The sequence below is a fragment of the Cornus florida genome, unplaced genomic scaffold, assembly GCF_030987335.1.
Source record: "Cornus florida cultivar Cherokee Brave unplaced genomic scaffold, ASM3098733v1 CherokeeBrave_3.0.0_Hap2_Chr06, whole genome shotgun sequence".
Taxonomy (NCBI): Eukaryota; Viridiplantae; Streptophyta; class Magnoliopsida; order Cornales; family Cornaceae; genus Cornus; species Cornus florida.
The window spans coordinates 68,640,170-68,652,898 of record NW_026775576.1 but is presented as its reverse complement, the minus strand read 5'-3'; the positions used below and the strand labels follow the sequence as shown (position 1 = coordinate 68,652,898).

Genomic DNA, 12,729 nt, shown 5'->3' with positions numbered 1-12,729 from the left:
AATATAACTAAGTCGGCATTGTTTTCAGGAAACTCCACTCTCTTCAGAACAAAAATCAATTCAAGAAATTTCTACAGACCATGCTGGAGAAGAAGAAAAGATCGAGTTATCAGTTGGTCAGAAACAAAGGTCCCCTGTGCCTTCTCCACCCTTGGCTGCAACATCAATTCATAAGCAGGTCAGAGATTCTGATGAAGTAAGTAATGATATATGTATATATACATTTCTTTTATAACCTATTCTTGTAAACTTATTATAGCTATGGCATATTTCAAGTACAATAAGGCTCGGCTATTCCAACCAATCCTATTAGTACCAACCTAAGCTCTCCCTTTGCAACCCTTGACTCGTTATTTGATTCTGTCTTTGACTCACCTGATCTTGAACTTCCTGAAATTCCACCTGAACAAACCTCTGACACACCCCCAGAAGTTATAAAAGCCATCCAAATCCTGTCCCAAATGGTGCAACAAGACTTGTCTCTAGCCCCTTCATTCAAAAATGAGTTAACTAAAACCTTGTCCTTCTTGAGTAGTTACCCAAGATTCTCTTTATGTGACCAAGCTCTCTTCAAGAACTTCCAACTTCAAGTCCCTTCCATGATGACTGCTTATGCCGAGTCTACTCAAACCCTCAACCATTGTGCTGTTCAAACCCAAGAGAAAGAACTGCTTGCTCGATCTTTGAAGAATGGAAAAGAATTGCACTTGTCATTGAAGAAAGAAGCTGTTGAACTGGATGCACGAGAGAAAAAACTTCACACACAACTAGCTCATCTTCAAAAAGACAAATCACAACACAGCAACAAAGTGGCAGAACTAAAGAAAGAAGCAGAAGTTGCTGCCCTAAGGTTCAAAGCACTTCAGACTCAAATGCCAAAGTTGGAGCAGTCCAAAAAGCAAGCAGAGGCGAAGATTAATCAAACCAGGGTATCATGGGCAAGTTTCAAAGCCCAATTTGAAGAATTTCAACAGAACTTTAACCAACCTTGAATTTTTATTCTCTCATGACAACTATTATGGATTTGTAATGTGATTTTCAAATAATTTGCATCTTTTGGGAAGTAATGTGGTTTTCTTTGAACAATCTAGTTATCACATTATATTGATGTTATTACTTATTCATCACAAGAGCAAATTTTATCTCTACATACCTTGCATAACATACAATCCACACTATCTTGACTTACTGGAATTTTCTTTTCTTCCATGAGCTCAAAAATAGTTGGCTTATATTTTTTAAGGTATCTTCCATTTATTGGTCTCTCATGGATTTCACCATCTAAATCTTTTAACATGTAAGCGCCTCCATGCAATACTTGGTGAACCAAATATAGACCCTTCCAAGTAGGTGACCACTTGCCATAGACCCTATCCACCTTTCCAGGTGGAAGAATTGTTTGCCAAACTATATCGCCCTCCGCAAATGACTTGAACTTCACCCTTTTATTGTAAGCCCTCATGACTTTTGCTTTATGCACCATAAGGTGATCCAAAGCAAGTTTCTGGACTTCATTTAAGCATAGCTTCGTTATAATCGTCAAGAATGAGATTATGTTGCAAGGCAACCCTTGCCGATTTTACGTTTAACTCCATCGGCAACACTGCATCATGACCAAACGTTAGCCGTTATGGAGTTGTCCCTGTACTTATCCTTTTTGAGTTTCTATAGGCCCATAACGCTTCTGAAAGGGCTTCATGCCAACGCCTCAGCTTGGCTTTTATCATCTTTTCAATAATTTCAATCACAACTTTATTTAACGCTTCTGTTTGGCCATGTCGTTGAGCATAATAGGGTGTCGAGGTAACCATTTTCACTTGTATATCAATGCCGAGTTGTAATACTTCATTTGCTCGAAAAACAGATCCATTATCGACAACAATTGTTTCTGGTAAGCCAAATCGGTGAAAAATATGTCGTTCTAGAAACTGTATCACCGTATTGTGAGTTACTAAGACATATTCCTCGGCTTCAACCCACTCAGTAAAATAATCGGTAGCTAAAATAAACCAATGATGACCCTTTGATGAAGGAGGATTAATTTTGCCGATTAGATCCATAGCCCAACCTCTGAAAGGCCATGGTTTAACTAGTAATTGCATTTCTATTACTGGGACCCACTACATTGGACCATGCTTTTGACAGTCTATACAGCCTTTTGCATAAGTCATACAATCTTTTCTTATTCCAGGTCAATAATATCCATACCGGTGTATTAACCATCTCATCTTTATACCGGCTTGGTGAGCTCCACATATCCCTTCATGCACCTCGGCCATAATCTTCAAACCCTCAAACTGACTAATACACTGAAATAACAGACCATTATCAGCCGATCTTCTGTAAAGATCTCTATCCATCAACACATAATCAACTGCACTTCTTTTTATTCTTCTATCGACTTCAGGAGTTGGATGTTGCAAGAACAATATGTAAGGGATTCGCCAATCATCATCATCCAACTCAGCAACATCAGTGGCAAAGACTTTTTCCATAACCTGATTTCTCGTTTCAGCCGATGGAAGACATCGGCATGTAATTTTCATTATCCTTTCCTTCATACCACTTGGCACCCTAACTCCAGAAGCAATCTGTGCTAAATCATTAGCCATTTTATTCATGGCTCTCGGTCTGTATTCCAAAGTCACACTGTGAAATTGGTTGACTAATTGGGCAGCCAATGAATGGAATGGTCTCAATTGCCAATTCAAACACCTAAAGTCTTCTGAAATTTGATTAATCACCAAACTTGAATCTCCCACAATGTGGACGCCTCTGACTGCCATTTCTAACAGGATTTCCAAGCCGATAATTAATGCTTCATACTCGGCTTGATTATTCGAACACCTAAAATCCAAAAAGAAGGAAAGCGAAGTTTGATTCCCTGTTGGGGAGATTATGACTATACTAGCTCCCGAGCCTTCACTGGTACTCGACCCATCGAACATTAAAATCCATGGAGTCATGAATATGGATGCTGAGTCAAGCTCATCAAAGACTTGTGACTCAATTTCAGGTGAGGGATGATTGGCAAGGAAATCTGCCAATGCTCTTCCCTTAATTGCCTTTTGTGGAACATATGCCAAGTTGAACTCCATTAGTGCCAAAGCCCACTTGCCAATCCGGCCTGTGATTAATGACCTTGATAGCATATACTTTATAAGATCGGTTTGACAAACAATATACACCAAAACGGGCATCATATAGACTCTTAATTTTATTGCTATAAAATACAAGGCTAAACATAATTTCTTAATTGGTGTATATCTACACTCGACTGGAGTTAGAACTCGGCTGAGATAATATATTGCTTGTTCACTCCCTGCTTCATTTTCTTGTGCTAACATAGCTCCAATGGATTCTTCAGCAGCCGATAAATATAACTTCATCGGCCATTTCTTCCTTGGAGGCATCATGACAGGAGGACTCGACAAGTATTTCTTAATCTGGTCAAATGCCCTTTGATGTGTATCATCCCATTTGAATTCTTCCATCGGCTTCAACTTGAGCAGCGAGGAAAACACATGTAATTTTTCGGCTGTATTAGCAATAAATCTCCTAAGATAATTCACTTGCCCAAGTAATCTCTGCAACTGTTTCTTACTTTTTGGCGCACTAGCATCAATAATCGCCTTAGCTTTATTCTTATCGATCTCTATACCCCTTTGATGAACCAAGAAACCCAAAAAATTTCCTATCGATACTCCAAAGGCGCACTTTATTGGATTCATTTTTAGCTTATGAGCCCTCATTCTCTCAAAAGATGCTTTAAGATAGACTAGGTGCTCTTTCTTCGCTGCCGATTTCACCACCACATCATCAATATACACCTCCATAAACTTGCCGAGCATATCATGAAAAATAGAGTTCATGGCTCGCTAATATATCGCGCCAGAGTTCTTCAACCCAAAAGGCATTACCACCCATTCGAAAGTTCCAATCAATCCAGGACACCTAAAAGGTGTCTTTGGAATATCCTCATCGGCTATGTAAATCTGATTATAGCCTGAGTGTCCATCCATACAAAACATAATTTGGTGTTTTGCAGCCGCATCAATCAGCTGACCAGCTATCGGCATTGGATACTCATCTTTTGGAGTTGCCAAATTTATGTTTCGGAAATCAACACATATACGTAATTTTCTATTTTTCTTGATAATAGGAACTACATTTGATAACCACTCAACATACCTTGTGGTTCGAATGAAGCCAGCATCCAACAATCGTTCGATTTCTACTTTGACTTTATCTACCACCACTTGAGACATTCGACGAGGTGGCTATTTATATGGCTTATAACCATTTTTAATGGGCAGCCGATGTTCCACCAGATCTCTGGACAAACCCGGCATTTCCTCATAATTCCAAGCAAAATAGTCACTGTATTGCTTCAATATACCGATAACTTCGGCTTGCAATTCTGGTTCTAACAGTGCACTAATATAAGTAGGTCTAGGCTCTGTGTCAGTGCCTAAATTCACCTCCTTTAATGGATTTTGAGTTTCTGCTTTAAGATCATCGAGCTTAGCTGGTGCTAATTCCAAGTCTTTTAACTATATCGCATCCAACTTTTCATTATTGAACCGATCAATCTTGGTAAGATTAACCGATGCTCCTGGCTCTATTATTGCTTCTTTTTCTAGCCATTTTTCAGCTATGTTAGCTTAAAGCCTGATGCAAGTGGCCCTAAAGGCTTGCTGCCGAGCGGCTTCCCTTTCAAGTTTTGCTTCCATCAATAACTTCTTTAGTTGTAGTAAGCCGAGGGAGTTCTACCTTCGGCCTGGAATTCTCTTACTGCAACTCACCGATTCCACGATCGGCAAGACTTCGTCTCATGGTTGCCGAGGTTGGTCTTCCATCGGCTCCTGTTCCCACAAACCAGATAGGAACACATTCTTCGTCATATAAAATAGCATCTGCCGAATGCACTTTTGCCACAAATGGCTTATCATCGGCATTTACTATTTTTACTTTATCTCCGTCCCAAAAAATCAGCATCTGGTGTAATGATGATGGGATGCACATATTTGGATAAATCCAATCACGGCCTAATAACAAATTATAGGAAGTCGTGGATTCAATAATAAAAAATGCCGCAAAAGACATCCTACCTCCAACTTCTACTTCTAAAGGAAGGATCCCTTTAGTGCTGGTAGAACCTCCGTTGAAACAACAAATTGCTACATCAGTAGGAATAATATCTTCCATACTCTTGCCGAGTTTCTTCAATGTGTTTGCTGGAATAACATTTAGAACCGAGCCATTGTCTACTAAGACTCGATTAATAAGTTGACCTTCTACCCACACCTTAACATATAAAGGCTTAAGTTGTTGAGTCATTGCTAACAAAGGTTTTTCAAAAACCACATTCTCTGCCGATTCTGAGGAAAGAATTGATAAATTCCGAATCGGCTGAGTTTCCTTCTCATTCTCCTCAGTATTTGCATTTGATGCCGATGGAGCCTGGAACATTGCTGGTAATACAAATGCCATGTTACATGACATCTCATCTAGAAAACTGCCAAACTGAATTTTGAATTCATTGTTATGTCTGGGCCACGTCGGCTGATGCTTCTCATCCTCTTCATTTTTATCTGGAATGCCGATTTCCTTTGCTTGTACTACTTCTGCTTTCCTTTTTCCCTCAGCTCTTCTCCTTTGTTCTCTACGCTTCTGAGAATGAGTGAGGCCCCCATTCTGAGATTGTTGAGCTTTAGGGAACTTTGGATAAATAACTCAAGTCCATCTATCTTCAATCGAGTCTGTCCTTGGTTTCACAGTTCATACTCTATATGAATTGGCTCATTTCTGTACCCAAATCTCTGACTAAACCGGTGACTGCCTCTTAAAACTGGGATGTCAATTTTGGGAATGAAATCGGCTAGATATATCACCTTGCCGAGTTGGCCTTCCTGTTTTCAAATGGTTGTTGCTGGAATCACCTTGCCGAGGCTCCTCCATAGGCTTCAATGGGAAAATAAGCCTCTCAAGAATTCCTTTCTTCTTTGGTTGAACCTCCATTAGCACATCTTCCTTTGGTTATTGCTTTCCTTTGCAATTTGGGCAACAACCATGATCAATCAAGGCTAATTGAGCCTCCCTTAATTACTTCTGCAATTCTGCCATCTTTTCAGGTGTCGTAGTTGATGAAAGGAACTCATTAGATATCTTCTCTGCCTCCTGCCGATTCTCTCGCTTGGCTAAGCTTATCACATTTGTAGATGCGATTGTTGGAAACGGATTAGTATCCACCTTCATGGTCTCTGAAGTTTTCTCCGGGAATTTTAAAGTGCCTTCATCAGTAGCTTTCTGCAATACACCTCGTAGAACAGTACAATCATTAGTAGCATGGTTCCAAGAGTTATGATACTTACAATACTATTTTCCCTTCAAGTCACTTACCGATGGAATCCTATGCCCTTTAGGTAAAGATATCATTTTATCGGCCATCAAGTGATCAAAAATTTAATTTGTTTTCGATAAGTCGAACGAATAACTTTTCCAGGTATCGGCAGGACCTTTCCTTACTGCCGATGTTGACGTTGATGAATTGCCCCCCGTGGTCAGTTTAGGTTTAACCAACGCCTCACAAACGTATGGCTTTTTGATATTAACCTCTGCAACGTCAACTTCTAATTCATCTCCAACTTCTACCAAGAATACCTCATAATTAGGGTCCTTGTACCAAGTACCCTTAGAAGAATTCTTCCTCTCTTTCTCTTCTTTTAATATTTCCTCATACCGAGAAGCCCTGTCTGCCAAATCAAAGAGATCTTGAAACTCAACCCCATCAAACCTCTTGCGATGTTCAATGTCTAAACCATTTAATGCCAACTTGATGTATTCTGGTTCTGGTAAACTTACTCAGCATTTGAGTTTAACCTTTCTGAACCTGGCAACAAAAGTCTCAACTGATTCACTCGGCAACTGAGATAATTGAGATATGTTTGCCACTGCAGCTTCTGTCTCTATTCAGTAGAATTGGGTATGGAACGGTTCCTCCATCTCATCCCAAGTCTAAATAGAATTAGCCGGTAAGTTGTTGTACCATTCAAAAGCTGCCTCAGCAAGAGAGCTAGAGAATAACCTCATCCTTAACAGCTTCTCCACATTATGCAGCGAACCTTGCAATATGTTGTACTGTAGAGAAATTTTCTTCGCCACTGTACATAGAAAAATTGGGATACCAATAATTTTTAGGCAACTCATGGGCATCAACGTGATCAGGATAGGGCTTTCTGTATACCGGCCGAGCACGTCTGCGACCTTGTGCTACTTCGGCCTGTATTAAAGCCAAAATCGGAGCCCTATCAATCCCTGCATTTCTTCCTGGAGGATCATTTGGGTGCCGCAGAATGAAAGGATTAACCCACTCCCTTTGTGGATCGGCATTCACTTACCCCCCAGTAGCCGCTGGAGGTATCAAAGGATTGACCCTACCTTGGTTTAGATGGCCGACACCTTCTTGTTGATTTCTCACTGGTGGAATCGGCTGCTCATTGGAACGCTGCACAAGCTGATCATTCATTAATGGCTGGAACACCGACACAGGATTCACCACCAACGGATTTGATAAGATTGGCGGATTTCCCATTGGCATGCCAAATGTATGATTCGGCACGTTGCTGATCGTAACACCAATCCTGCATTTGGCAGTATGGTGCTTGTTCGAGGTCCTTGGGATATATGAACCAATGGTGCCGTCAAACGCTGAAATATGGACTCATTGACGTGAGACGCTTTAGCCTGATCTTGTCGGCTTTGATTCGCCGATATATTGGTTTCAAGTTTCTGACTCATTTTCTCCAACTGAGTGTACATCATTTGGTTTAACTCCCTTGTCATCAACCTCATTTCATGCATTTGAGCAACCAAAAGCTGATTTGATTCTCCCATTTGAGACCTTACCTCGCTGATCTGTGCTTGCTGGGCATCGATTTTTTGCATAATTGATTCCAGTACCCGACTCAAAGGGACGTCGAATGGAATAGATGAGTCGGCATCATTGCCTACGCCGATCTGTGGATTTTATTCGTCAATATTATCTCCTGTATTAACGCCTTTCGAACCTCTTAGCTTTGGAGGCATCTTTACTATAACTTGCTCACCTGATGGGGTCCCACAGGGCATGCCAAAAATGTTAACCCTAAAATCGGCCGGCTAGAGCCGATCTCCAATTGATGTAAGCTGGGCATGCCAGAACCACTTGGGTGGTTCGATTGTAAATAGTCAACGTCAGTCCCTTTGAGAAGGTTGACTTTCAAACGATGCGAGGAAAAAAAAGGGAACAATAAAATTCCTCTTTTGGGTTCAAAAATGCCTTAGTTAAAAGGACTTTCTGTAAACAAATTATAGTAACGTAACAAGAGAATAGAAAGGGGGAGATAATGGATATAGCAAGAAAAGAAAAGGAAAGAATGAGGAGAGAGGAAGAGAGAGAGAGAGAGATACCGAGATATTGAGATAGAGAGATAGAGATAAAGAAGAAATAACAAGAATGTTATTCTTAGAAAGGCTTGAGAAAGCAAAAACAAATAAATATAATGATTCTAAGGGTGCAGGACCACTTTCACAGCATGCCTCATTCTTTATTTATAGATAGAATACAAACTAATTCATAAGTACAAGCATCCTAGTTACTTTCTAATACATCTAAGAATTATTCAAATCTAACTAATCCTAACTAAATACTAACTCTTAACCTCATTTAAATACAAGATAAATATATAACTCTTATCTAATATTTTTGCAATTCAAATGTTTCCTATCCTATCTGCAGTGCCTTTGCATATAACTTTACCATCTTCTGTAATTTTGCCACGTCATTCAACCAACCACCATCAATGTGATATGTAAAGCCCAACATCTTAACTGCATTGCACCATCCCAGCCGAAAACCAAATCATTTGCTTACCAACATACCTCCTAGCCCAACCTCATTTTCACATGTTTCAGCCCATTATATTCTCTCGGCCCAATACTTCACTGCTCATCAAATCCAATTAGGGCTAGAACCCAATTACCAAAATGGGTGCCACAGGCATTTGGTTTTCATGACTGGGCCGAAGGTGGGTTGGCAATCCAAATACCAAAATGGGTGTCAACAGACACATGCATGGAAACCCATTAATCAATCAACTTATCTTCATTAATTGTTTTTCTGGCTCAAAGCGCAACAAACTTTTCTTCTTCACTCTTCATTTATCTTTATCAGGCTTAAAGACAACCCCTTGATTCCTTATCAACATACTTGCCCATCTTGAGAACTAGCACCCTCTCTTTAACTTGTCCCCAAAACTTTTTTCCTTATGGGCTTCACACCATCACCATACCTGGTGTCATCATTAACTTTGATTGAATCTCTATAGCACCTCATAATTAACCTTCTGCTCTGAAAAACTTCACATCAATCTCTTGGTCTGATCATTAGGACAAAACCACATGTTTGACCCACACTCGGCTTTGATACTAGTTATTGGGGATAATTAACTCCCTCCCATGGTTAATTATTGTTGAGAGTTAAATTCCTTCTTTATCACACATAGTGGAAGCATCATTACATCACATCAACACAAGCATATGTGGAGATAATAATCATATACATCCACTGACAACATAATATTTTACATGGTTCACCTAACTACATGGTTACGTCCATGGATATAAAGATTTTCACTATTATGAATTAAGGAAGAGAATATACAAATAGATATCAAAACCCCAGCCACTCACACATCATATCTTTTGAGGATACATATATACAATCAGGAATTAAATATACTCTCCCCTCTCCTCACAACACACCCTTAAAACCCTTACATATTTTCTCTCTTTCTATCACTCAACCCAATCCCATATTTATTTTTAGAGTTTTCAAACCCAATTCTCTGTTCGATAAATATTCCCTAATTTGTCTATAAGGAATTACCATATCAGTTTTAAACTCTAAAATGGCAGTCTTGTAGCTTCCACATTCAACTGGTTCAACTTTTCTTAAAATGGTTCAATTGGGGTTGCATGTCCAATTGGTTTAAGAAAAAGTTGATCTGATCCTAAATAACTTTAACATGTTCACTTCTGCCAGAACAATAATTGCACACCGAATTCGAGCCACAAAACCCAATAATTTTATACTACGATTACTTTCACCAACAAGTCACAACCACCAAATGGACAATAACCCAGTTGGTACGTACAAATCCTCCTTCCCAAAATAGGGGTTAGGTGTAAATAAATTTTAAAAAATAAAAAGTCGATGAGGAGTAAGAGAGAACATGCTAACTTTAAGTATAATCTAAGAAGCACGGATACTTCTAGGAGAGCAATGTACCTAAATCGGATACGTGTCAAATATCGATATTTCACGGATACTCGCGGATACGTGTTTAATACTTCTTAAATGTATCCATAATTTTAAAATACATTTTTTTAATTTCTAACACATATCTGATACTTCTCGGATACTTCTTAGGTATATCGATTGCGTATCCGACATTTCTCGGATACTTCATAACACATTTTTAACAAGTTTGAACATTAAAATGCAACTTTTTCAACAATAATAACATAGTATAATTGTTAAAAAAATAATAATAATAAAATAAAATAAAATAAAAAATAAAAAAAATCAAATTTTATTAAGTGATAACTAGGGATGCTTGTTTTATGTGTTATGAAACAAACTTATATACTATGTTAATGATTGTAATTAGATTCATAATATTTTAAAAAAATTGATCAAAAATTAATTTTTATGTATACATAAAAATTAAATTTATGACTATTTTATTGCCTTATCCCACTGTACCCGTATCTTATTTTTTTGAGATTTGTCGTATCGCCGTACCTATATCGTGTCGTATCCATATTATGTATTCACATTTGTGTTTCTAGAGGATAATGATACCCACTACTTCAAAGGTGACTTTTATCAAATGAAGATTAACCAATAATTTTTTTCTTTTTCCTTCCCTCAATTGTCTACTATGGACTCGAAACCTCACTACTTCACTGTTATACCATTTATACCCTCTCAAAAAATGACGGTCACATTCTTTAATTTGAAATTTTATTAAGCATGTTAACAATTTTATTGGATTAAAATCATAAAACTCCCCATACCATTCCAAAGTAATATATAACCCTAGAGTAAAAAAACTGCTAAAAAGTCCATTAATTATAGAAAATTCAAGGAATCACTCCTATTCCGTTTTTAGGTCAACTTTTTAAAATTTTTTTTTTTTTTTGAAAATTAAAGCAAATTGTATAAATATAGAGTGAAGAATACAAAGAAGGCCTTTGGCCAAAGACAGCCTTTCACAAGAAATACAAGCCCAAAGGCAACCCAGCCCTCAACCAGAGCAACCTAGAGCAGAGGCCCAGCCCAAGAACAAAAAGATCTACAAGTAGCAATGAAATCGATACTTGGAGAACTGAAACCAATTCCGGTAAGCGAAGCCTGCGGCAATGGAGGAGAGACCCTCCACCTCTTAGTCTGGTGGACAAGGAGGAGGTCTACAACAAGAACGAGAAAGATTCCAGCTGCTCAGAATCGATCTAGAGGCCATGCAATCCTTTAGACAACCCAGGCGAAGCAAGGATGTGATTGAGTTGCAGACCTTTGTTAGAACCCTGTTCTGAGTTGATGGATTCCCTCTGAAGATACGGTTGTTCCTTTCCTTCCATGTGTGATATACTAGGGCTGACAGGGGGATTTTCCTGAGGATGCTTATCGAAGAATTTGACTTCCATTGGCTACTAATCCATAGAATCAGGTCTTCCCATGTGAGAAAATAATTGTAGAATCTGCATCTAGCTTGGATAAACTTCCAAAGAGGGGCTGAGAAGTCACATCTGAAGAAGAGATGGGAATGTGATTCATTTTCAATTCCACAAAGGACACAGGTATTACCATGGTGAACCATAGCTCGAGAGTCAAGTGTGGGGAGTCTGCTTTGAATTGCTAGCCACATGTTAAATTTCATTCTTGGGATAGAAACTGTGTGCCACACCAGGTTGTACCATGGAACTAAAGTATCATGATCCATGATGTGGGAAATTGTGTGCTTCAAGCTAAAAGAACCAGAGGGAGAAACAGTCCAAATCAACTTGTCCTTTCTGAGAGGCACTGGTTGTTGGATTGAGTTTAGCTCTGAAATAGCAAAGAGGAGAGCAGGTGGGAAATTCCAGCCATTGTTGACAATGAAGTTTGCCATACTTGTATTCTTATCAATTCCCAAGAGTGATAGAATGGTTGATGAGAATCTTAAACACAGAGGCCCTCCAGCAGACCAATTGTCGAACCAAAAGGAAGTATCAATCCCATTGCCAATAAGGTGCTTGATAAAATGCCTTGCATGGTGTCTCAGTTGTAAAATTTTCCTCCAGCTCCAGGAGCATGAGTGAGGAATCTTCAAGGTCTAGAAGTTCCTGCCTTTAATCCCCTATATACTATCCCAAAATGTCATATAAGTCCCACACCTAGCAAAGTGAGCATGTTACTCCCATTACATGACAGGGCTAAGTTTCAAACTTGTATGCCATATGTGATGAACAGGAATGTATGTCTGTTGTCCAAATATGCTATAGTGTATATGTGGTGTCCAAGTTTAAAACGGTGAGGCAATGCCATAGGTGAGGCTATCATATATGAGCTGTACACTATGTATTCTATCATATTCTAACAAATATATATTGGTAGATTTATTTATTTTTTCCATTTTACAAAAT

At 38.8% G+C, this 12,729-nt stretch overlaps 3 protein-coding genes across 3 annotated transcripts; all 3 read right to left on the bottom strand.

The window, feature by feature from the left end:
• Window positions 1–1,117: 1,117 nt before the first annotated feature.
• On the bottom strand, window positions 1,118–2,102 carry LOC132314277 (uncharacterized). The gene is made up of 2 exons (XM_059813155.1): window positions 1,649–2,102; window positions 1,118–1,509 (listed from the first exon to the last, which is right to left on the bottom strand). The coding sequence occupies exons 1-2, from the start codon at window positions 2,100–2,102 to the stop codon at window positions 1,118–1,120; spliced, it is 846 nt and encodes a 281-aa protein (XP_059669138.1).
• A 90-nt stretch (window positions 2,103–2,192) lies between these two features.
• On the bottom strand, window positions 2,193–3,872 carry LOC132314276 (uncharacterized). Its single transcript, XM_059813154.1, has one exon. The coding sequence runs from the start codon at window positions 3,870–3,872 to the stop codon at window positions 2,193–2,195; it is 1,680 nt and encodes a 559-aa protein (XP_059669137.1).
• A 7,444-nt stretch (window positions 3,873–11,316) lies between these two features.
• Window positions 11,317–12,215, bottom strand: LOC132314275 (uncharacterized). Its single transcript, XM_059813153.1, has 2 exons — window positions 11,619–12,215; window positions 11,317–11,514 (listed from the first exon to the last, which is right to left on the bottom strand). The coding sequence occupies exons 1-2, from the start codon at window positions 12,213–12,215 to the stop codon at window positions 11,317–11,319; spliced, it is 795 nt and encodes a 264-aa protein (XP_059669136.1).
• Window positions 12,216–12,729: the final 514 nt, after the last annotated feature.